Source organism: Prionailurus bengalensis, chromosome D2, assembly GCF_016509475.1.
Source record: "Prionailurus bengalensis isolate Pbe53 chromosome D2, Fcat_Pben_1.1_paternal_pri, whole genome shotgun sequence".
Classification (NCBI taxonomy): domain Eukaryota; kingdom Metazoa; phylum Chordata; class Mammalia; order Carnivora; family Felidae; genus Prionailurus; species Prionailurus bengalensis.
Genome location: NC_057351.1, coordinates 33,996,683 through 34,022,145, shown reverse-complemented (window position 1 = coordinate 34,022,145; position 25,463 = coordinate 33,996,683). Strand labels below are relative to the sequence as shown.

The window sequence follows — 25,463 nt, the reverse complement described above, 5'->3', positions numbered from 1 at the left end:
AAGTTCCCCTGAAGGAGTCATGAGGCTCATGCAGGAGGTGAATCACCACACCCAGGATCTGTCTTGGAGACCTAAACCACCAAATATGAGCCTCAGCAAAGGAAAGGACTTGATGCAAATAGATCGGGTGCTGTAACTAGAATATAAGCTGTTCCCTTGGGTTCCGATGAGACCAAGAAACAATTTTGCCTAAGGATCTGGATGCTGTTCTAGTTCTGAGGTCAGTGGCAGGTCAAAGCCATAAAATTGGTCCCCATGGAGTCCTATGGTCTCTGGTCTGGAAGACGATATGAATAAAATAGCTCAGAAGACTGTGGACCTGATGATATTGAATTTGTATTCTTCCCAAAGCCTGTATTATTTCCCAGTCCAACTCTCCGTAAGCAAAAGGCAGAGAGATGGGCAGCAGCTTGCCAGAGCTTGGAAGAAAGACCAGAAAGTACAGGGAGAAAGAAGGGTGGTGACTGCTCATCAGCGATGATGGTTTCTCTGCCACAGGGAAATGCCAACCCTCACAGTCAGGAGAGGTGCATGGGGAGTCCAGAGGGAGGAGCAGACCCTGGGAATCAGGAATGCTTGGAACACTGTATTCAAAAGAGATTTCACACACCCCTTCATATCCATTTGTTTGGCTGTTATCAAAAAAGTGGAAAATAATAAGTGTTGGCAAAGATATGGAGAGATTAAAACCCTTGTGCATTGCTGGTTGGAATATAAAATGGTGCAGCCACTGTGAAAAGTAGTTTGGCAGGTCCACAAAAAGTTAAACATGGAATTACCATATGATTGAGCAATTCCATTCCTAGGTATATACCCAAAAGAATTGAAATCAGGGACTCAAAAAGAGACTTGTACACCATGTTCACAGCAACATTATTCACAATAGGTGAAGTCAAAAGGTGAAGCAACCCAACTGTCCACCAACAGATAAATGGGAAAACAAAATGTGACATATACATACAACGGAATATTACTCGGCCTTAAAAAGGAATCGGATTCTGATACACACTACAACATGAAGGAACTCTGAAAATTTTATGTTTAGTGAAATAAGCCAGACACAGATTGTATGATTCCACCTCTGTGAGGTATTTAAAATAGGCAAATTCATACAGACAGGAAGTTAAGAATAGAGGTTACCAGGGTTGAGGAGAGAGGGGATGGAGAGTTATTGGTTAATGCGAACAGAGTTTCTGTTTGTAATGTTGAAAAAGTTCTGAAAATGAATAGTGATGATGGTCATACAGCAAAGTAAATGTACTTGATGCCACTGAACTGTACACTTAAAATGGTTAAAAAAGTAAATATTGTGCATATTTTACCATAATAAGAATAAATGAAATTAAAATGGTACATTTTATGTTATGTATATTCTACTAAAAAAGAGGGGGGATCCCATAACACAGGGACCTACCAGGCACTGAGAGTAAGATTCAGAGAAATGGGACATGGGAAGGTGGCACAATGATATTCAGAGTCATGAGCTGAGATGGGGATGGGGACTTGGAGGGAGACAAAGAGCCCTGCCCATGAATGAGAAGGATAAAGTATGAGAGTCAGAGATGAAAGACAGAGAAGTTGACCAAAATGGAGCCCTATTAGGGAGTAGGGCTGAGTATGGAGAAAGAAATGGGGTTTGGCAGGTTTAATTTTCAAAATGAGTCTTAAGTCTGGGTCTTTTCTTTGGCAGGCACGTGGATTTCCATGTTTAACCACTGCAGGGCTTGTGGTAGATGCTTCTGGGACCTTCATCCACTCTGCAGTGGTCTGCTGGCTGTTGCCCTCTGAGGCTTCCTGTCTCCTTTTAGAGCTGACAGACACCACAGTGAGTCAGTCGTACCAAGACTTGACTCATTTTTGACCCAATTTTAGTAATCAAACACAATACTCTAGAATTTGGCACCATGGCTCAAAAGGTATGGTGGGTATATGGTTGCAAGATCCAGGCTCCAAGCTGCTTCCTGTTGCTATTCCATTTCTTTGTAAAGATTGAAGTGAGCTACATTTAAAATCAGAGAGACTCGAGTCTGAATTCTGTCTTGCCCCTTACTAGCTATGTGTCCTTGGGCAAATTACTTAAACCTCTGAAAGCCATGGTTTCTTCACTTGTCAAATGGAACTATGGAGCTGTGTAGCCTTGGTGGGGGGATTAGATGAGTTCATGTATGAAGAGCTTCTCAGCACTTTGCTTGTCACAAAGAAATTGCTCAGTGAGTTAAGGTTATTATTATTATCGCTACTATTAGTACCCTGAGGTCTTTGATTATCTAGGATTGCTTTGCCCCAAGGGCAATGGAACCTTATTCTGGAACTTCAGTAATCCAGACGCCTGTAACCCTGGATTTAGAGCAGGAAGACCTGAATCTGATCTGGGATCCTCAATTTATTAACTGTGTGACCTTGGGCATTTTCCATACTCTTGGTTTCCTCATTTATAAGATAGGGATGATTACATAGAGTTGTAAATTTCAAATTAAATACTATCTATAAAGGCTTTATAAATAACAACAACAACAACCAAAAAGCATGGATGTATATAATGTACTCAGAATCAGAAGCAAGCCTATTTCAGGGCCAAGGTTAGGGTCAAGATGGGAATCAAGGGTGGGATTGGCATGAGGGCTATAAAAAACAATTATGATAAGGGCACCTGGGTGGCGGCTGACTCTTGATTTTAGCTCAGGTCATGATTTCACGGTTTGTGAGGCAGAGCCCCAAGTAGGCTCTGCATCAGCAGCACGGAGTCTGCTTGAGATTCTCTCTCTCCCTTTCTCTCTGCCCCTTCTCCCCCATCCTCAAAATAGATAAAGAAACTTAAAATAAAAACAAACTGATCAAGATGAGTGTTGGCCTTAGGGGTCAAAATAAACTTTTGGGCTAAAATAGGGAGGGAGTCATGAGCAGGATCACAGTAGGGAGTTGGGTGGAGTTTTTAGTTTGGGCTAGGAATTCAGGCCGGATGGTGCACTCTGTCTGAGCCCTGAGGGATACAGCAGTTCTATGCAGTGACTCAGAGGCGGCTGCACTACCTGGGATAAGGCACTAATCCAGAGAATTTGGTTTGGGGGAAAGTAGAATGCAGGACTTAACAAATCCCGAGAGACTTATAGAAGAGTAGGCCTTTAGGCAGATAGTCAACTGCAGTAGTTCAGTGACCTCATCTCCTTCATCCTTCTCCCCCTAATGAGCTGTCATATTAAGTACCATCCCATCTCCAGGCGTGTCCTGCACAGCGCTGGTCCTCACGGCTCTCATCATCCCTCCACATCTTCCATCATCCACCACCTACCTACCCATCATCATCCATTCAACAAAGATTTATTGGATACTCACTATGTGTCCAGCACTTTGCCAGATCCTGAGGATGCAATAATGATGGAGGCAAGAATGTTGTCTGTCCTCATGGAGCTTCAGTCTAGACGGAGAGGCAGATAATGCAGTTGAAATTTCAATCTTCTATATTTGTGTGTGTTAGTGAGTGGAGGCAGGTTCTAAAATCAGTTCAAAGGCAGGGATTGCAAAATTATTCTTTTTTTGAGTTTATTTATTTATTTTGAGACAGAGAGCAAGAGAGTGAGCAAGCACGAGCAGGGGAGGGGCAGAGAAAGAGAGGGAGAGAGAGAATCCCAAGCAGGCTCTTCACTGTTAGCTCAAAGCTGGACAGGGGGCTCGAACTCACAAACCATGAGTTCATGACCTGACTCGAAATCAAGAGTTGGACACTTAACGGACTGAGCCACCTAGACGCCCCAAAGATTGCAAAATTACTCCTGAAAATATGTTAAGTCACCAGGACTTTGGCATTTAGAAGCACAAAACCCAAGAAATAACAGCTATTTCTCTTAGCATTTCAGGTATTACCTGAGACAGTAGACGTCCAGATCTGGCTTTGAGGGAAGAGCATGCTTTAAATAAAGGAATTTCTTTGTTTCTTTCTCTTTCAGTTGAGTGTGTATAGTCGGGTTTGCATAAGATAACTGCATTAATGAGGGAACTCCAGTGTAAATACAAATTATACCAATATATATGTAATTATTATAAATATGTTAAGGAGGAATACAGTGCACTGTGACAATGTATAGTAGAGGGACATAACCCTCGTAAGGGACTGAATGATATGGAAGGTTCCACTGAGGAGGTGACACTTAGTCTTAGTCCTAGAGGATGAATATGAGTTAGCCTGTCATAAAGGAAAAAAAAGAACTTTTCAGGCAGGGATATTGACATGAGGCAGAAAGGAGCTTCATGCGTCTTAGAAACTGAAAGCCAATTAGGTTGATGTTAGATAAGAAAGGGCCTCCCCAAGCCAGTCCACAAAGTGAAGACCTACTCTACACGCTCAGAAGCAGAGAGGGAAGATGGTCTGAAATTCAGAGAATTAAATAATTCAGAGTACAGGGCTAGAGAAACAGAAGAAATCAGTCAACATCTTTTGGAATCACTGGGCTAGCTGCCCTGTGAGATGCAAAGAAGACTAAGAAGTTATTGGAAACAGAGTCAGTGGGACTCACAGCTATAACTAGACATACACCAGGGGTCACAAACGCCAACACCCCAGAGGCTAAGTAGGTAACATAAAGAGTAAAGCAGGCTGAGTGTAGGACAACGTGGGGAAGGGAGTGTAACGACTATGGCAGACAGGAGAGCTCTTATCTTGTTTAAAGGGGCACCTGCCATCGAGCTCCTGCCAATTGTTGCCAAGTGAGAACTGAGGAGCAGTTTTGCTAAATCTTCCATATTGTGGCAGATGCTGTCAGTTCCAGTGTCTTCTGGATTTGGGAGCCCACTCTTCTCTGCTGTACAACAGGCTGGATGTTCCTTATGCATTAACACCACCATTGTCCCTTCTCCCCCACGCTGTAGCAGCTCCCAGACAATAACTGCTGGTTTTGGTGGATAAATATGCTAATGCCTTTGCCTCTCAGGTGAGACAACTGTGAGACGCGTGTTCTACACTGGTTCCCCGAATGCCCCAGCATAAGTAAGCTCCAGATGCCCATATGGTAACTTCCTTGGTAACCTTGCCCTTCTACCATCCCTTCCCTGTCTGACTCCCTCACTCCCTAACTAGAGTTTCCTAGGATCACCTTCCAAATAAACTACTTGCAACTGAAGACTTGTTCTGGGAGAAACCTACATAGGACACAAAATGTTAAGAAATGTCTGAAATCTGGATTTTTTTAATGTTAAAACTTTCCAATTGAAATTATGCAAGTCAACAAAAAAACAGGTTTAAGGGCTGGATTTGGCCAACAGACCATCAGTTTGGGATTCCTGACATTAACTAAGACTTCATCTTTCTTGTAGCAATCACCCAGGAAAGGAATACACATGTCAAGAAAAAGTGCTTAAGGAAGAGTCTGATGAGAAAATTCTAAGAGTGAGACTAGTGCTGTGGGAAAATGACTGCTTAAAATATGGGGAATTAGGGAGGCCTCAGCAATAATGAATGCTACTGCAAGGTTGGCAGCTCCTGCCCATGGTTCCCTGCTGCAAGCCCCCTCGCAGCTAGCAGTTATGGCTCCCACCTGAGTTACACGAATGTCCGTCCTATGCGAAGTCTCAGAGCAGAGGCAGGCCCAGCAGCTGCCTGTACCAAACTGGTTCCGCAGCAAGAGTGGCAAGCCAGGACCTGCAGCTGCAGGGTCCTCAGAGTGAGACTCTCTTGGTTCCCAGTCAGCAACCCTTCCAAAAACTGCAAGACAGCTGCTGTTCTGCATGATCTGAGCACAGTTCACCTGGCCTCTTGCTGCAAAGAGGGGCCCCCAGAGTATGTGTTTGAGGAGTCAGTGGGGGGTGGGGAGAGCTGTGAGTCCCCCTCCCCACACTGGCACCTCTAGCCAAGCCAACTTTCTAGTAGTCATCCAATTCAGCCACCTAAAGTGCTGACAGGAGGCACTGTCATCCTCTGCTGCATAGAGGAAGACACACCAGGCCCTGGAGGGTAGAGGGCTGCACCTGGCTGGGATGCCCAGACAGGCCCACGGGTGACAGGCAACACCTTATGCCCCAAGCCATCTCCAGCAGTGTTTGCAGAGCCTGTGCTATTTTAGGTTCCTTTGTCATCACTGCAGGCAAACTGGACTGGAGGAGTCTGATTAGAAGAGAAAGAACCGGTTTAACAGAGCTGGGCTGGTGGAGGTTGCTTCCCTGAGTTGGCACCATAGCACCAGGCAGAAAAGCTTCTTCTGAGGCCCAGGACTGGGTTAGGATTCCAGCACTGGCTTCAGAGCTACTTGTCTGACAAAATAGGCAAAGAGGAGGACCTTGAGTTTCAAGGGCTAGCAGCTATCATTCCCATCTTGGGAATAACCATGACAATTAACAATATCTGCTTAAAAATGTACTTTAGAGTATATACATTACCTTCATAGATGTGATCTTATTTGATCCTTACTGCAGTCCTATGGACAAGCAGGTCTTACCCATCCTACCTTAAATAGAAGGAATCTGAGACTCACAAAAGTCAAAGTAAGTGACCTGCCCAAGATCACAGTCTTAAGAAAGTGACAATGGTGGGGCCTGAATCAATCACAGAAAGGAGTTTGGGAACCTAGATTTGCACATCTAGAGGTCTTCGTAGGAAGAGAGGAACTCAGGGAAAGTGGGAGAGCCTTGGCCTTCTGCTGGTGGCCCCAGGAAATGTGGCACTTCATGGATCAGTGGCTGAGAAACAGACCCATCCACAGAACCTGATGGTGGTCTACACTATAGGGCAATCACAGCAGGCCTCAGGGCAGCTTCCTCTCCTCTCCTAGCTGGTGGGTGCGAAGGGTTTTTCTGTTCCCCTTATGCCGCCCCCTGAGTCAGCTCTCTGGCATTGCCCTGGCATGTCCTGGGCCCCACGCCCAGGCAGTAAGGAGGTGCTGGCACACTGCCTGGGGAATGCTGCTGTCTTAACTCAAGCCAAGTCCTAGTTACGACCCCTTCCCAGAGGCAGCCCAACAATGGCCACATGGGGAGATTTGACTTGTAGGCATGGGCGAGTCTTCCTCACCCCTTGGACTTCCTGGCATAGGTGGCATTGGGCATACACCTTTACCTAAGGGCCACAGTCTCAAAGGGGATTCAGGGACCAAATACATTTTGTAGACTGGCTGAGCCAGGCTGCTACCCCACAGCCCTGCTTGGGTTTCTGGTCACATCCAAATAGCTAGGGAGGGAGTTGCTTTTGGACAGAAAAGGGGAAAAGAGAGCCAAGACTCCAGCCTGAAGCTGCCTCAGCTGTTTCTGGGGCTCTGACTCAGAAGCTGCTTCTCAAGAATGTTGAGCACATGGGCCTCTGAGCCCCTTGTCCAGGCACAAGGGAATGAACAAGGAACAGCTGGGGTGTGGGGGTTGTTTTACCCTCCCCTCTGTTCTCTGAGGATATCTCTCCCAGAGAAACCCCACTGGAATAGATTGAAGGCTCATCCTGGAAGGTCTTGGTCACCTTGTCCAGGAAGGAAGTCTCCTCAGACCACATCAGCCCCAGGGATAGCCCCCAGGGATGAGTGTCTGTGGCTACCAATTTGCACTTGTCAAAATGCTGCATTGCATGGGTGTCTGTCTTTACCTCTCTAGTTATATTCTTTCTCTAACTGTTGTAATTTCCTTGACTTAATGTTTCTGGATAAAAAGGGGTACCCTAAACAGAACATTCATTTGATAAATACATTGATTGACAAATCATCTGAGAAAAAGGAGCAAAGAAAAGAAAGAGGCAAAGAGAAATCAGTGAGAAAACCAGCAGTCTGGGTCACACCCCAAAATCTGGGGAATCTTTCCTTCCTAAGCAAAGCTCCCAGGCCACTTGGAGAAAGGAGAGAAAAAAAGCTGTGGAGAGGTGGCTTGGCACTTCCTTTCCCCCAGCACCCACCCCAACCCCAGACACCCTCAGATCTCCCAGGAGCCACTGGGAACCGTTCCACCTTGAGAGAGGAGGGGACTCCACAGTGATTCTCCAAATGTGGACAAAGGTTCTTATCTCTGTCTCTCATCTTTATTTCATTTCTCTAAAGCAGGTAGATATCCCATGGGATAACCTACTTTGAAATGAGACCCAAGGAGAGCTAACTAACCCTGGAACAGAAATCATGTTAGCAGCTTATCACACAATACAATATTTTTAGGCTTGTCTGCATACCTCCTTAGATCATAAGAGCTGGAATCATAAGAGTCTGTTTTGTTGACCAAGCTAGTCCCAGGGTCTAGCATGCTGCGTGGTACACAGCAGGCACTCAGTAGTGTGCTCCATGCATGTTTCTTTATTTGGCTAATTGAGGGGCATCTGGAAACTGCCAGCATACTCCTGCTATCTAGCTGCTATCAGCAGCTTTTATTCTGGAGCTAACTCATTCCAGGTCCTGGAATCTGATGGTCTATTGGAAGAAACTGAAGCCAGGTACACTGATAGGCTGTCTCTGGGGCTTTGGGCTCTAGGACAGACTTGGTATTGGAAATGACTCCTGGGGTGGGGTCTGCTGAGTAATCCACAGCCCTGATGTCTCTCTAAACCCAGGCCTACTGCGGCCCCTAGTGGACAAGCAGAATCACTACCCTTTTGGGGTGGAGGTCCAGCTCCCTCACCTCTTTGAAACCAGGAGCTTCAGGTTCTCCATCCTTGGACTCAGGGTCAAGAGTATACACCATGGCACCATCAGCAAGATAATGACCCATATCACAGCAATAGACAAGAGACATCAAACACGCCAATCCATTAAAAAGCACCCATTATGTACAGTACATAGTACTCTGATGAAAGCATGAGGAGGGGGAAGAAGGAGATACAGGAATAAGCAAGGACTCTGCCCTTAAGAAACCTATGCTCTAAGAAGGCAAAACTAAAATTTAAAGTAAGCAAACAGCGAGCCTGTAATCAGGTGCCAAACATTTCAAGAGCTGAATTCAGAGATTTAGCTTAACCTCTCTGTGCCTCAGTTTTCCCATCTGTAAAACAGGGATATAAAATTTACCTTGCAGAGTTACATGAAGTTTATAATAAGATGATGAGGAGAAAATATGGTGTTATTGTTCTTGCTCTTATTCAAGTAATCTACGTTCATCATAAAAAACTTAGCACATTTAAGGAAGAGTAAAATGTTCACACTGATATCATGATCAGAGTACTATTAATCCAATGATATACATTCTTAATGTGTTAAGCATGTCTACAGAAGCAGTGGCATTCTGTGAGTGGTATGAAATCACAAGATTGGCTAGAATTGGCTAAGAAGTTATACATAAGCATTCATACATAATTCTGAAGGAAACAGCATTTCAGCCAAGATGTGACCTACTGAAAGCGATATTATTCCCTGCAGATTTCTGCACATATGTTCATCTTATCAGAGGGACATTACTTCATTACCCTACATTAAACAGCACCTCCATCCCCTTCCCCTACTTTGATTTCCTTTGTAGTATTTATCGCCACCTGACATATTAAATATTTATTTGTTTATAGGTTGTCCCTCTCACAAGAAGGTAAGCTTCCTGAGGGCAAGGATAGCCCCTATTGTGTTCACTGCTCTACCCCCCAGCACTGGGAAAAGAAAGGAAGAGAAAAGAAAGAAAGAGAAAGAAAGAAAAGTGAAATATAAAATGAAGTTGACAAAGGTAGGAGAGCTACTGAAGTAACTCTGGAGGGTGAGGTAAGCCAAGTCTAGGGTGGTGGGAGGGAAATGCAGAAGAAGGAATAGACACAAAGACATTTAAAGGGTGAAATATACTGGTGCTGGTTCCTGATGACACACAGGATGAAAATAATAATAACTACCATTTATTTAGCATCAGGAATTGAGTCATTAACCTACAAATATTATCATTAAATTGTTATAAGGACCCTATAGTGAAAATTATGACATCTTTATTTTACCAGGAAGGAGCATGAAGCTCAGGGACTTTGAGAAACTTGCCCAAGGTCACACAACTAGTAAGTGGCAGAATCCACACCCACATCTGCCTCTAAGTGAGATAAGGGATGAGTCAAAGTTGACTCCAAGATTCTGAACATAGGTCATTGGCAGGATAGTCATGTCACTGTCACAGCCAAAGGAACTGGAGAGAAAAACTGGTCAAGGTAAGAGAAGTAATTATAATAATTCATATTTACTGAGCCCTTAATATGAAAGGCACTGTTTTACTTTTCTCATGTACAAATAATGTACTCCTCATAAAACCCTGTGAGGTGAGTTCTATCATCATCCCTATTTTGCAGATGAGAAAGCTGAGGCAGAGAGAAGTCACAAAATGCACAGACTCCCATAGTTAGTAAGAGGAGGAGCCAGGATTTATTTGGCTTTATTGTTCTTAACCACTATGTTATACTCTCTCTCAATCTGATTAATTTGGCTATGGATCATGTTAAATTTGAGGGGACAGCAAGACATTCAAGTGGAATCATCTGGTAAGTAATCATCTCTAGCCTAGATCTGGGATCTAAGACCCTCTGGAGTTGGTCTGGTCAGACAGTTGGACATTGGTCCTTCCTGAGGCCTAGCCTGCCTGGCCCAGAGCCAGATACTATTTACATCTTGCTGGTCCCCAGATTTATGTTCTTTTCCTCCACTCCACCCTCCCCTCCAGCTCACCTGACCACCCAGTTTCCCAAACACCTGCCAAGCACTCAGTATCTCAGGGTCTGATTCACACTCTCTTTTTTACTAGCAATTACCCCTCACCTATAACTCCATCTGCCAACATCCTTCCTTTCCTTTTAGCTCATCCAGTTTTTCCAATTGTTCCAACTGATCTGATTGCTCCCCCATTAAAATCCCATAGTACTTTGCTTTTTACCCCCCATGCATTTATTATTGAGTAACTACGATGCCCCAGGCACTTTAGAGGATACAGGATAAACATAAACAGACACAGACCCTACCCTCATGAAGTCTGTAGTCACACAAACACATGTAAGATTACACTTGGGACAAGCGCTTTGAAGAAGTGGTGGATGGAACTTTGCGGCTGCCATTCAGGGATCTGATGTAGTCAAAAGGCCAGGGAAAGGCACTTGGAGAAAGTGGCACCTGAACAGAGAACTGGAGGTTAGGCAAGGGAAGGGAAATGTGATGCAGGTAGCCATTTGTACTATGGTACTTATCTTTTGTTGTATCATTGTTTTATTATCGTGCTTATCTTCTTGCCTCCAGTGAGTAAAGCTCCTTTGAGGCAGGGCCTATTTCTGGCCCATCTTTTTGTCCCCTATAAGAGTTAGCACTGACGCCTACCTAGGGCTGTAAGACTATTGTCTAAATGGACTGAGGGGATATTGGCTGTCCCAGAACCCCTCAGCAGAACCGAGGACATTGGCTGTGTGCAGAACCCCTCAGCACAACATCCCCAAAACCTCAGGGGCACTAAGAGGTCACCCTGAGCCCCCCTTCACTGCCCTCTATTGTGGTAAATAAGGAACAGCATCATCTCCAGCTTCAGGCCCATTTTTATGTCCACTCTTGATGAAGGTATCTTCTGGCATTGAGCTGGGGTTTCAGGTCTCATGCCTTTGTGAGCATGAAGGCAGCCTGCCCCTGAGAACTACCTGTGACCCACAGCTTGGAAGGAGCACCAGGGTAGTTGTACCAGGACAGTGGGGTTTACTGGGGTCTCCAGATCTTGTTAACCTACTGCTTCCCACTTGCCCTTTTGTTCCTGCCACACAGTCCTTCTTTCCACTCCTCCAATATACCGTGACCAATTTTGTTTCAGCCTTTTGCTGCAGTTCCTTCCACCAGGTATGCTTTTGCCCCACGTCTTCAAATGACTGCCTCTTTATCCTTTAGGTCTCCCTTAAAAGTCCCTTTCCAAGAGTATCCATGTTTGAGTACCTCAGTTAAAGAAATTCTCCATTCCTCCCTCACTCTATCCCATTGTTTTATTTTATTTTCTCTGTGGAACTTACTCCAGTCTAAAGGGACCACTTTCTAGGCTAATTGCTTGCCAAGTACAGACTGCATTACAGTCCATACAGGACTACATTACAGTCCAATGTAAGTTCCATGAGGGCAAGAATTTTGTCAGATTGTTCTCTTAGGTTCCCAAGTGACTGGAACAGAATAGTGAGCAACAAGATTAAAGAAATGAATGAATGAATGAATGAATGTCTCCTCTGAGTAAGTATCTGGATTCAGGACTAGGATTAGATTGGGATAAATCCACCTTGGGTTTAAGATTCCAATCTGGATCCCATTGCTAGTATGATCATATCTATATTGAACCCTGCATGCCATTTACTTCTCTTCCACCTCAATACCCACTTTTTTTTCACTTCTCTTCAGTCACATCATCCCCTACAACATATTAGTTGTTTGCTCCTAGGCAAGCTACTTTCCTTTTCTTTCTCCCTCTCTCCCTCCCTTCCTTCTTCCCTCCCTCTCTCCTTCCTTCCTTGTTTTCTTTCTAAGTAATGTCTACACCCAACATGGGGCTTGAACTCAAGACCCCAAGATCAAGAGTCAGATGCTCTACCAACTGAGCCAGCCAGGTGCCCCTACTTTGCTTTTCTAAACTCCAGTTTCCTCTTCTGTAAAATGGGGCTGATGGCCCGGCCCCTACACTCACAGTGTGGTGGTGAGGGTTACATGGAATAGCATAGGTTAGAGTACCTAGTGCCTATGACTTTCTGGTAGCAAGCTCTCCCTAAAGGTTAACTACAATTATGGTTTTATTATTGTCACCACACCTCTCTTTCTCATTCATAGGCCTCTGGCTCTCCATCCCCTCCCTCTAGCATCCTGTGTGCCTCAGGTCTGCCCACCAGGGGGCCCCACATGCCACTCTTCCAGCCCTGATCATCCATCCCCAATGGTGCAGGCAGCTGGCCCCTTACCTCAGTATCTCCCTTCTGTCTCTGATAACAGCTTTGCCACCTCTCCTCTGGTGCTCCCTCTTCATCCTAAATGTCTCAGTTTCCTGCCCCCAATACTCCATTCATTCTACAAATAGTTACTGAGCACCTACTATATGCCAGGCTTTGTGCTCTGTGTTAAGGATACGAGGAGAAAGATCAGGTACCCTCTATCTTCAAGGAATGCATAGTCTCTAGGAGGATGGTGGAGGGGTGAGAGAGAGCCCTGACCTGGACTGGGGGTGGGAAGGCAGAAGGAAATCAGATTGTCCTTTGGAATCAGCCCTCTAGCTGGGAAATGGAAGGGAGTTCCTTCCTGCCAGTCCCTCAGCCCCTCACTCCAAATACTACAGCTCCTCACATTATATATATCACATCCCCTCCAAAATCTCATCCCCTGTGGCCAATCCTTCAGAGCTCAGCCCCTCACCTTACATTCCTCAGGTCCTCTGTTAAGAAATACTATAGTCATTGGTTAAATCTGTGGTTCCTAACCCTTTTTTCAGTTCTTAGACACAGCAGGGATGGGGAAAACACTCCTACTAAGGACGATTGCTATCAGGAGTAGTTACTGAGGTTGGTTGCAACTACTCTGTGCATTGTTGTGATTTGATGTGTCTTCCAGAGGAGAGAGGGGCATCCCTCACCAGGCCCCCTAGTTTAGGAACTGTTTATTTAAATGTTTTCATTTGTCTTTCTCCCTCTTTCTTATCCCCATTTTCATATGTTGTCACTAGGTTCAAATACCTCACCACTAATAATTTTCTCAGAGTCCTTGGAGAGAGACCATGACCTCATCACCCCTAATTCTCCAAAACTAGCCATAGAATCTTAGAGTTGGAGGGGACTTCGGAAGCCACTGGTCCAGTGAGTTTCAAACTTCTTTCAGGGATGTCTTTAAGCCAGGAACTCTTCTTCAACAAAACCTTACATTGAACCTCAATATATATGTTGAGTAGCTGCTGTGGCATGACCATGTAACCTGTACATTTCTGTGGAATATGGATTGAAAACTCCTCATGGGCACATGGCTAAATTCCCTCCAAATTTATTTTACAACATCCCCCAACAAGTAGGTAACTATTGTTTGTTTCCAAAAGTGTCATCCCCCTTGCATTTAAACACCTCACTTTCAACTGCCCCATTTTCCTCAGGTCTGAAGAACAAGTACCTTTCTACTCTAAAATTGCATTCCAAAATTAGGAAGGGAGGCTTCTCTCATTCAGGGAGCAAGTCCCATGGTGCAATTTTTGGAGCCTTGAAAGAGAAAGAGCAGAGGAATGACAGAGAGTCCCACCCAGTGGAACCCCTCTGGTGATTATCAGGGCATCAATTTCCTGTGTAATTCCCTGTTCCCCGTGCTGTGGGCACAGCCTGAGTGCTGGTGCTGCCCAGGGGACTTGCTGCAACCAGAACAGCACAGCTCGAGGACCCCATGAGGTTGCCATAGATACTGATGCGCAGGGAGCTGGTGAACTCGTTATTATTTATATGCATCTTCCTCCTAATTTCTGTGGGGTAGCTGGAGGTTGCGTAGGTACTACAGCAATGGGAATCAGGAGGGTGTGTATGAGGGTGTGTATTTGTGTGTGCACACAAAGGTGTCTATAGGCTCCGAATTGCCACTCTGGCCACATCAGAGTCTGACTTGTTGACAGAAGTAGTGAGAGAAGGAGGAGTGAGAGAAACATAGAAAGGAAAAAGGAGAGAATGATTTGGGTTTTGTTTTGATTGTGAAGTCTAATTTTCCACTTTATTTGGATGTTTCTCAAAATGAGAGGCAGTGCCAAGCACATAGTAGGCAGTTGATAAACATTTGTTGAAAGATAGCTAGTTCCCCTTACACAGTACTGTGAGTCATCCCCAAGGCTTCCCCCCACTATTTTTTTCATCACTCTTCCTTTTACCCAGAGGCTCATTGCAAAGTGCTTTATATGGTTACCCTCAAATATCCAGGGTAGAACCCTCATGCTCAGTGGAGAAGATAGCCCCCCCTCTCACAGTAGGTACCTGGCAGTTGTAGTGCTGTTTTAACATTTTTTCCTGGGATACCCTAGGGGACTTTCCAGTAGCCCTAGTCTGTGCTTGTTCAGATCTCCCTCCATCTTCTCACTCCACCTGATATTAATGAATATTAAGTTTCAACATGAGGAGGTCGGGAACCAAGTTGTCCTGAGGGCTCGGGAAGGGCATATTGATGATTAATATGCAGCCCCTATTTCTGGAGTGCAGACTAGCTGTCACTTCTGCATTTAAGGTAGATGACAGAAACTCGGGACTGTTTGTCATCCCCATATATAATCTCATTGCATTGCCCTGCCCAAGTCCCACGCTGGGACTTGGAACCTGGCTTTCACCCCAGTGCTTTGAGATAGGAAGTGGCCTTACTCCCCAGCGCCTTACTTCCTGTTGCCCTGGGGAGGGGTGGAGCATGGTGTACTGTCACCTCAGCCCTTTCCTCTGGCCCTCTCTGACCCCTTCCTAGACAATCTGTTAATGCTTTTCCTCTCTTATTCCTTAAATCGCCCCCACTGGGCAGTCTGGCTCTCCTCAGCTCCCAGGGCTGTTGCTTAAGGAGAGGAGGGGAGCCCTCCCTGGGAGATTTGCTCCACCCACCCCTCAGGGAGGCAGCCAGGGAGGCTGGAAAGCCTCTCAGCCTCTCAGCTGCCTTCTCTGTGAGCCAGCCTGCTGACAATGGAGGCCTGACTCCCAGTGGGCGTCCTGCTGTAATCAAGACTGAGCTGCAGCAGTTGGCCCAACTCCATCCTGCCCAGTTGGGGCTGGCCCGGGACTTGGGGTACACTTGCCCAGGGAGGGCAGGTCGGGAACCTGCCCAGCGTGTTTCTCCTCCACTGAGACAGTTATGTGCCTCAGTCCTACCATTCCTCTGACAGTGGGGACAGAGGAAGGAATGGTAGCTCCCTCCCCCTACCACAGCCCTAAGTAGTCCCTTCATTCCACAAATATTTCCTGAGGGTCTGGGGCTAAGTACACAATGATGAACAGAGGAGGCAGGGGCCCTGCCCTATTGGAGCCTACAATTTAGTGGGAAGACAAATATTAAATAAGAATAGCTACCTCTGTTCTAATTAGGTGCCAGGAGCTCTTCAAAGTACTTTATGTGATTTAGCCCATTTAATACTCACAACCCTGCGAGGTAGATACTATTATTCTTCTCAGTTTTCAGATAAGGTACTGAAGCACAGAAAGATTAAGTGACTTGACCAACATCACACAGCTGGTCAATGAATTGCCCATACATCCAAGCAGGCAGTCTGACATCAGAATTCACTCTTTAGACAACCACATTCTAGCTCTACTGCCTCTCATAGCAGTAAATATATCATTACAAATTGTGATGGGTGCCATAAAATAAAAATACAGGGTGTGCTGAAAGAAAATGGGGATATTTTCTCCTTCCTTCCACTTGCTCTTCCAGCCCACAACTGCACAAAACGTTTCTAATCATTCCCACTTCATCCCTGCCGTTACTAGCCTGAGAGAGAACATTGTCTTATCTCCAAGGTTGGAGTGCAGGAAGGCAAAGTTCCACCTGCATCCTTGGCTCTGGCCTGGTCTCCCTGAACAAACCGTGCCTGAAGGGTTTTATCTAATAATGGCCCTGATGCTTACACAAGTCTAGACTATCAGCTTCCAGAGGGAAGGCTGCTGAAAGCACTGGCTCTGCACAGGCTGGGGGCGCCGCCCGCGTGTGCAGTCTGACGCCGACTTTTTGACCTTGGCCTCTTCTCCACGTCGTTTGAGCCGGTCTGGGGGCTAAAGACTGCTAGAAAACTCGGTGGTCCAGACCGGTACATATTCCCAAAACACACACATAGCACGCACATTCCGAGCCCTTGCAGGGTCTGCCCTGGGACAAACCCACAGGACGCGAGGCTTTCGGCTCCCTCGGGGTGGCCCCGGGCTGGGACCCCCGCTCCTCTCTGCTCCCCTCTGCTCCCCTGAGCGCGCGGCCAGACCCGGGCGGCTCCCGGGGCGGGGCGGAGCCGGCGACAGAAGGCCCCTCCCCGGAGGCGGTCCGGGGGCCGGGCGGGGGGCCGGCGGGACTGGGGGCGGGGCAGGCGGGCGGGCGCGGGGGTGTCCCTCCCTCCCTCGCTCTCCCCGGTAAAGTCTCGCGGTGCTGCCGGGCTCAGCCCCGTCTCCTCCTCTTGCTCCCTCAGCCGGGCGGCGGTGACTGTGCACCGACGTCGGCGCGGGCTGCACCGCCGCGTCCGCCCGCCCGCCAGCATGGCCACCACAGCCACCTGCACCCGCTTCACCGACGACTACCAGCTCTTCGAGGAGCTCGGCAAGTACGGCCCTCACTCCGCCCGCCGCGGCCCCCCACCCTGTCCCCGCCGCCCGGGCGCTATGCGGCTCCTCGCCCCGCCCCCCGGCCCTGCACCGGCCGCTGCAGCGCCCCCTCGGCCCGCCCCACCCCCAGCCTTTCCCGCCTGCCGCCTCCGGGGCCCCCTCGTCCCCAGCTCTCTGCCCCGCAGCCCCCTCCGCGCCCTGCAGCAGCTGCCCAGGCTGCTGCACACCGCGCTGTCGCGGGGACTGCAGCCCCCGGACCGCTTCTCGGAGCCCTCCAGCCCCGCCCCTCCCTCATCCATCGGGCGCCCCCCATTCTGACCCCGCCTGCTCGCCGCGCCCCCTCCTCACCCTACTCAGGAGCTCACTCAGCACCCTGTCTCAGGTCCCACGCGCCTGGCACTCAGGACCCTCCCTGGCCCTGCGGCTCCAACCCCGCTGCGGTGCCTGAGTGTGGGGGGGATGTTTGGTGCCCGGCCCCGCCCCCCGCTAGTGATGCTTCCAGGATCCCAGCCCCGCTTCTGGGCAGTGCTGCAGCACCCCCTTATCCCCTCCCCCTATCCCTGCAGTGGTCCCGGGAGCCGCGCGCCGCAGCCGCAGCATCCCCCTCCCCTCTGCACTGAGCTGGCCGCTGCAGCAGCCCCGGCCCCCCCCCACCCCCACCCGCGGCGCCGAGCCCGGCCACTGCAGCCCCCGCCCTGCCCGCCCCCCTAGACGTTTCCAGAGCTAGAGAGTGCGAGCTCCCATTTGGGGGGAAAGTAGTGGAAAATATCATAGGGTTGGGGAGCTATTGATGTCTGAGATCCTCTCTTTCCGTGCTGTCAGTTGAGCCGGGGTGCAGTGGGATGAAGCCAGTTGTGGGGGCTCACTTTCCTCATCTTCCCCTATGATTGAGGGAGATTTCCCTCTCCGGATTATACCTTCTGTCTAATCTTCCCTTCCCCTACCCTCAACTATTCCCGCTGAGGGAAGGGCAGGGTCTCTGTCCCTTCTCCTGGTTCTCCTGGTTGGGACTGCAGAGCTGTCTGTGAGATGCAGCAGGTGTGTGTTTTAAGCATTGCCCACTAGCTCCTGATGTACAGCCTGAGGTTGGGGTGTTGCTTTGTCCAGTGACTAGATGTGGGAGTGGGATGTGGTGGTCCTCCATCACATCTGTTCAGTGTCATGCAGTGGCCTCATCCTTCTGCCCCACGTTGGATGGCGATGGTCACTATGCTGTTGTGTGTGATTTTGACTAAAGGGATGGTAATGCGATCATCGCTGTTCTCAGACCCGAAGCGTGTCTGTGTCACTCTGCTCTGCTCCGTGTCCCAGTTCTTTCCCCCTTCTCCCTCCAGGGGTGCTTTCTCTGTGGTCCGCAGGTGTGTGAAGAAAACCTCCACGCAAGAGTATGCAGCAAAAATCATCAATACCAAGAAGTTATCTGCCCGGGGTGAGTGTTCCCCCATCTTGGCCTCTCATTAGACTGCCTCGAAGGGCTATAGCTTCTGAAGATGTTCCAGGAATTAGGAGTTGTGCATTTTAGCCCCTGCAGAAGAATTGAGATTTCAGGGTTGGTTGACTTGGAAGCCAGGCAAGGAGTTGCATGGGGAACCAGAAGTGCTCAGGTAGAAAAGAATGAGAAAGATGTAAGACATGGAGATAGCTATGAGAAGGAATGGTCCCTGAAGGCTCAAGGGAGTTTGGTTTTTAAGGGAAGAGGAGATGTGGGGAGTGGTGGTACCATGGAATGGGGAGCTCTAAATTTGGAGTTTCTGTGTTGGGGGTAGTGGTAGCCACCCCAGGCCTGTCCTATTCCCTGTGCCCCAGTGGTGACTTAGGATGGAAATGCAGTAAGTGAACAGCTCTGACAAATCCAGCCTCCCCCTGCCCACCAGGCGGCAGAACAGACTCCCAAGGGAAGGGAATCTGTAAACATCAGGGGAGGCTGCTACTGGCGAGGGCTTCTCGGGAACAAATCCTGCCAGATGAACTTGATTGCTTTTTTGATCAAATTACAAAGTTGGTGGTGCAGCAGCAGATGCAGCCTGTCCTGGGGAGAGGGTGATGCCTCATGGTCTGGAAATCTCAATTGCCTGGCCCGGGTGGGAGCAGCATTGCGTCCAGATCTGAGGATTGTGAAGGCCCAGGCCTTGGGGCCTGCTTTGTGAGATCCTCCCAAGTACCTGAGGCCAGGAGGGTGAGGCCCTGTCTTTCACACCTCGAACCTACACTCCCTGAACCTTATATTGGGTGCTTGCCAAACTCACCTCATCTGATAGGTATAGACCCAGCAATGTGTGAAGTGCTATGTGAACAGGTCTAGTGAGTACAGAGGTAATGTGGATGGATCGTCATCGAGGGTGACAAAGGTTATTAGACTCAGAGAAAGGAATTCGTATGGGGCAATGGGATGCCATAAATATATTAGGAGCCAGGACAAACACCCTGGGGAAGGTGAGGACTGTGGTTAATAGTGACCCAGGCGTCTCTGGGGTAAGAGATACAGTAAATGTCCCTCAGCATCAGAGAAGCTGTTAAATTCCACAGAGATGACAGTGGGCTTCTGTTATGTGTACAGTTGTTCTGGGACCTGTTTACCAAGGCTGTGTCTGCCTCCTGGCTGGGAGAGCTTCTCTTTATCCCCCAAAACAGAGCTTGTCTTACTGTCTCCTTCCCAGCTTCCACTTCTTGCCATTCCTCTAATTGGCTATGAAGTTGACTTATTTGTTTGTTTTCTTTCTCTCTGGGTACCTTGAGTCGGAGGCGATGGTTGCCATAGAGATATGTGGGCAGTCAGATGCCCTCCTCCCCTGGGGTAGGGGATGACACAGTGGGCTGGGCTCTTTGGCAGACATCCTCTGGCCAAGGGTGCAGGGTGCAGGCAGAGACGACAGTTCTAGAGTGGATACCTCCCTGTGCCCACGCAGCATAGCCCTGGTGCATCAGAAATGGGGCTGGTGTCTGGTGTCTCCAGTTAGTGATGCAATGCTTAGCGTTCCTCATCTCACCAGTGTCCTCCGACCCAGGGGTAAGGGAGGGAGGGACTCTAGGAACCAAACTCTAGGATGTGAAGATAGCTGTTGTGGTGACTTTGTGGAGCTGCCTGCCTTTGGTTGTCATTTCCTTCTCCTTTCCTACCCACCTGAACTTTCCTGACCTGTGTCATCATGTTCTATTCCCTTCCTCACCTCCTTTCAACCTTGTCTTGGTTTTCTGACTGACATCTTTCTTTCCCTGCCCAAACTGGATGAGGTTTGGTTTCTCTTTGATTTTTTTTTTTTCCTCAAGAAAAGGATTCTTGTGTAAGATCATATGCTTCAGACATCAACTCCCCCTCTCTCGAGATGGTTATGCCAAGACTGGGGCTCTGTTGTATGGCTTGCGTGCCAGGTTAACTTAGGGACAGAGGCCTGGTCCTGGCTGATAGGCACAGGTGCCAACAAGACGGGTCAGGAATCTGTCGGTGCCAGTACCGTTTGGAGGTGGGAGAGTGGGAGGGTGTTGTCTTGGAGATGGAGGGACCAAGCTGGGGGCTGTGCTGTAGGTGTGGGCACAGGGGATGTGAGCTTGTGGAGAGTTGGGCCAGGGTGCCCACTAGGCTGGTGCCCATGGGGTTAGGGAGTGAAGGCCGTGGCTTCCCTGCAGCCTCTCAGTTTACGCTGTATATTTTATAAAGGTGCAGCAGCTGGGGCTGGGTTTCACTCGTCACTGTCTGTCTGTCTAGGGCTCCGCAGGTGTTGGATTTCTGTGTCTGGGAATGTGGTGGGCCCACTGAAGTCATCCATGAGGGTCCGAAGGGGCTTGCTCTGTTTGCTGAGTCTCTCTGCCTTTTCCTTTCTTGTTTGTGATTTTCTGTGCTGTAAGTCGAAAGGAAAGAAAAGGGTATCAAGCTGCTTCTCCTTGGCATCCATGGTGAAGTGTTCAGGAGGCATGGGGAGAGATCACCTGGTCTTATGGGGGATCTGATCTGGATGGGAATCCTTCTTTTGCTCTGTTGTTTCTTGTCATTGCGGCTTCAGAGGCCCATGTTCATAGCCGTGTTACAAGGTAGGGCGTGCGTGTGCCTGTGCATTGAGCACCGTCTTTGTCTGCTGGCCTGTCTACATAAAGTCACTGGAAGTCACATAACGTCACTCCCTTTGCTTGGAACAGTGATAGGTGTGGAGTTGGGGCTCTGAAGGGAGCCTGTGGTTCCAAGCTTAGCTCTCCACTAGGCTGAAGGAGGCATTTAAAATAGGCTTGGATGCAGGAGCTAGTGGGCCAGGTGATGGCAATGATAAGTCGTTATTTTAAGATTTAAGAGCACCCCCCAAGGAGCCTGAGCCCTTATGTCTTTTTTTATTTTTAAATCTTCATATTCCCTTCTTATCTTTATTCATATGCATATAGATTTTCACCTCGTGGAGCCTAACATTTTATATCCTGCTCTCTTGCTTACATCCAAAGCGTTTCCCCATATTGCTATAGTTGAAGGGCAAATGGTCCTTTCTTCTTCCGTAGTTTAGGATTTATCCTTGGAACAGTTAGCATTATAAGAAATCTCTGTATTTGGACCATTTATCTGGATTCCAGTTGCTTTTACTACAGTGGATACTTGGCCTTACTAAGAGATGCTACCAGAAACAGTATTTTGAAATCTGTTACAGCACTTGCTATGTCTATTTATTTAGTCTGTGTACCCCCTACGCCTGTGAAGAAATTTCTATTGAGGCTAAATGTAAGCAAGCTTTCCTCTTCCTGAGGACCTGTGAAGTGAGGGTATGAACCATATCTATTTCTTCACTTCTGTGCAGGCAGGGCCCAACAAAGTGCCTGACACATACCTAGCCTATACATGTTGAATGAATGGATTCAAAGGACCACATAACCGGTCATGGTTGCTTCTTGGCTTTGGCTGTCAGGAAACTCGGAGCCAAGTTGTAGGAACCCTCGTACCTTGTGGCTGGCTTGGGTTCCCCCTTTGTGAATCCATGGAGCCAAGCTGTAAGCCTGACATGACTGTTGGAGAGGACACATGAAGTTATAGACCGTGCTTGGGGCATATATGGTAGATGGGCGATGTAGGAAGATAGTGTAGCTTATGATTCTTTCTTCCCTTCAGAAATGACCTTATAGGGCAATGTTGGGACTTCCTCTCAGCCACAATTTTCAATTTTAGTATGTGTAAGGATCACCTGAGTACTGGTTAAAAAATACAGATTCCTAGTCTCCATCCACAGAAGGTCTGGGGTTGGGTCCCAGAATCTAAATTTTACACAGGTGCCCTAGTGAATTTCATGCAGGTGGTCCCTCAGCCATGCTTTAAGAAATGCCATCTAAAATCAGTAACAGCATCAACAATCACTCTTGCCACATTCTCCGAGATTACCAGACAAACCTTGGCCCAGCCTTTTCTAGGTGGCATCTCTGCCTGTATGTGGCCATCTGTGCACATGGGCTTTTCTGTGATTAGGGGCCTCCTTCTGAGCCCCCAGATTGAGGTGTCAGTCTGTGTCCAAGCCTGTGGCAAGCTGAGTGGCTGAGATTGTGGCATGTTGGCCACCAGAAGGGCAAAGGCTGTCCCTTTCTGGGTCCAGCTGGCCCTGGGGACTGAAATAGGATCCCCCTGGGTGGTGCCAGCTGTAAGTCCCCACCCCCTTAGTGTTGGCCTGAGTAGCCCCCATGACATTTGTGTCCCCTGTGGTATCTCCAAATGAGACTTTCCTGTTAAGGATCTGGGTGAAGTGAGGGGAGGGTGAAGCAGCAGTGCGGGAGGGGTAGAAGGAAGAGAGATCTATGCAGCACTGGAATGCCAGGACTCTGCAACTTGAGGAAGCATTTAAGGAGCTTGTATGCAGAACTGTGTTTTCCTCCTGAGGATAATAGGCCAGTCAGTTTCTGTTGACAGAGAGATGGGCATCCTGTATATAAGTGACTGAGCTCCACTGACTCGTCCCCCTAAGTGGATGAGAAAACAGCCTGGAGGTCCCTTCTCTGTGCCAAGGCTTATGCTGGGCCGGTTTTGTCATACAGTCACGCTGTGAGCTATGTGGCTTAGTTCATACAACACTAGCCTGTCACCCTGCCATCCTGTCCACCTTCCCAGAGTGACTTCGGGTGCTGGCCTCATGGGGTGGGGATGGAGGTTGGAAGGTGGCCCCATCCTTGATCTCTTCCCGCTGCTTGCCCTGGTCTCTTGTCAGAAGCTGTGTTCCAAGCTTTGAGGCTATGCTGAAACCCTAGAGGTGAGTGGCTGACCCCATTCTCTGGTGAGGCTACAGGCAGGGAAGGGGAGGCGTGGGTATGATGGGCTCCCGTCCCCATCTCTGTGCTCGCTCTCTGGACAGCCTTGGCAGGCCAACAAGGGCCTGATCCCATGGGTGCCAAAAGGGTGATGACAGGAAGAGATGGGCACTTTGCACCTCTTGAGTGCCTCTCAGCAGAGGCCTTTGTCATCTGCCCAGGGCCAAAAAGATCTGCCCCAGGGCCAGTGGGGAAACCAAGGCACAGAAGGTTGGTTTGTTTCTTTTGAGCTGTAGGTATGCCAGTGATTTTGCTAGTGCTCAGACTCCAGCATCCTCAAGCAGTGTGGTCTTCACTTGGCTCCTCCCTTTAAACCAGATTCTGGGCATTTTGTTCCTGTGATGAATGTTGATATATCATCCCCACACCTCCATCTAGGCCCAGAGCTCTAAACCCAGTGGAGCAAATCCCTCCGTTCTGCTGGCTGAGGCCTCGCTCTCATTTGTACCCCCCCTCTCTAGGTACAGACCCTTTGTGGTGGGGACATTTCCAGCCACTCCCCACCAACACCATCTCTGCTTCCTGGCTGGGTCCTATCAGCAGCAGCAACAGCTTCCCATCTGCTCCCCTCTTTTCTCCTCTCTCTCTTCCCCTCCCCCCTCCCCCCCCCCCCTGCTTGCTGCTGCCCTGGGAGGAGCTATTTTTAGGGGCTGCTTCCTGGGATGTTTTACTTGGGGCTGGTTACCATGAAGGAAATGTCACCAAAACAGTGGGCAAAGGCTGCAGGCACCCAGAGCCGTGCCGGGGGCATGGAGAACTCAGCGGCTGACCCTGTTCTGGCCCTGAGAGCATCCAGAGTGTCCAGAGGCAGAGCCCTGCCTTCTTGGACCTTGCTAGTGACCCCATGGGGATTTTCTCCACCCAAGCTGGTTTGGGAGACCTTTGCTATGGAACAACTTCTTGGTTCCTCTCTCCTTTCCCTCCTATTTAAAGCTTCTCTTATCTTACGACACAAAGGCCAAAGTAGGGCTTGGCTTTTTGTGTCACCTGGTTAAACCTGCTTGAGTTAGGACTGAAGAGAAAGGGAGAATACCAGATTAAGGGACAGAACCTTGGAGGTTCACATGAGCACATTTCAGGGCCTATCCCACTGTACTCATAGCCCTCAGCTGGTCCCGGGTGTGTGAGTGTGAAGGAATTGGAAGCCATGACCCCTGCTCTTACATGGTGGATGGACTTTGCTCTTAATTGGAGACTCTTTGCACATTTAGAGTGAGATTCAAACAGGAAGGGATGTGGCATCACAGTGTCAGGATGAGGTCAATGGGATTGTGACTTGGGATTCCCACTGGTCAGTGCCCAAGGCCAGGGACTGTTAATAAGCAGCTGGAAATGCGGATAATGACACCAGATCCCTCTGGTGCCCTTGTTTCTTCTCCTCCAGGTGATGCCCCAGAGGCCAGACGGAGGTCTCTGCTGCTTAGTAAGGAAGAGGAGGGCACTCAGGAGGGCAGCAAGAGGAGACATTCCACTTGAAGCATCTGAAATTGGGCTTTAGGAAACTGTAGGAATCTTCTCATCGTTCATGTTGGGATCATAGGCACAGACCCTTGAAACACCCTTTGAAAAGTCAAGGATGTCATTGGGATTGGAACTTGGAGAGTGTCCTCATAGCCAGAGTAGAGCTCTGTGTCCTTTCCATGATAGAGGGTTGTGTATTTAGGTGGCAATAGGATCTTATGTGAAACTAGTACCAGTGGGATGCCTGGTTGGCTCAGTCGGTTAAACGTCCCACTTTGGCTCAGGTCATGATCTCACACGGTTCGTGAGTTTGAGCCCCACATCAGGCCCTGTGCTGACAGCTCAGAGCCTGGAGCCTACTTTGGATTCTGTGTCTCCCTCTCTCTCTGCCCCTCCCCAGCTCACACTCTGTCTTTGCCTCTCTCAAAAATAAATAAACGTTAAAAAAAATCTTTTTTTAAATTAGTGCTGGCACTTGTGGTTATAGAGAAAAGTCGCTAAATCAGTCATATCCCTACAGGGCCATGGAGGATCAATGGCCAGCCTTCCCTGGCCCCTGATCCTGTGATGGAAGGAAAGTGCATTTGGAGTAGGCTTCTCT

The 25,463-nt window shown here is 48.5% G+C and overlaps 1 protein-coding gene across 22 annotated transcripts in view; it reads left to right on the top strand.

The window, feature by feature from the left end:
* Positions 1–16,927: 16,927 nt before the first annotated feature.
* Positions 16,928–25,463, top strand: part of CAMK2G (calcium/calmodulin dependent protein kinase II gamma) — a 56,524-nt gene continuing 47,988 nt past the window's right edge. For 12 of the 22 annotated variants that reach the window (XM_043598113.1, XM_043598105.1, XM_043598117.1 and 9 more), the window contains exons 1-2: positions 16,950–17,139; positions 18,475–18,569. In XM_043598113.1, the coding sequence (XP_043454048.1) occupies positions 17,075–17,139; positions 18,475–18,569 (160 nt within the window). In that variant the 5' untranslated portion in view covers positions 16,950–17,074. Of the gene's footprint in view, positions 17,140–18,474; positions 18,570–23,324; positions 23,344–25,463 lie in introns of those variants that run through there. The other 10 variants (XM_043598103.1, XM_043598095.1, XM_043598118.1 and 7 more) reach the window with 5 other exon arrangements.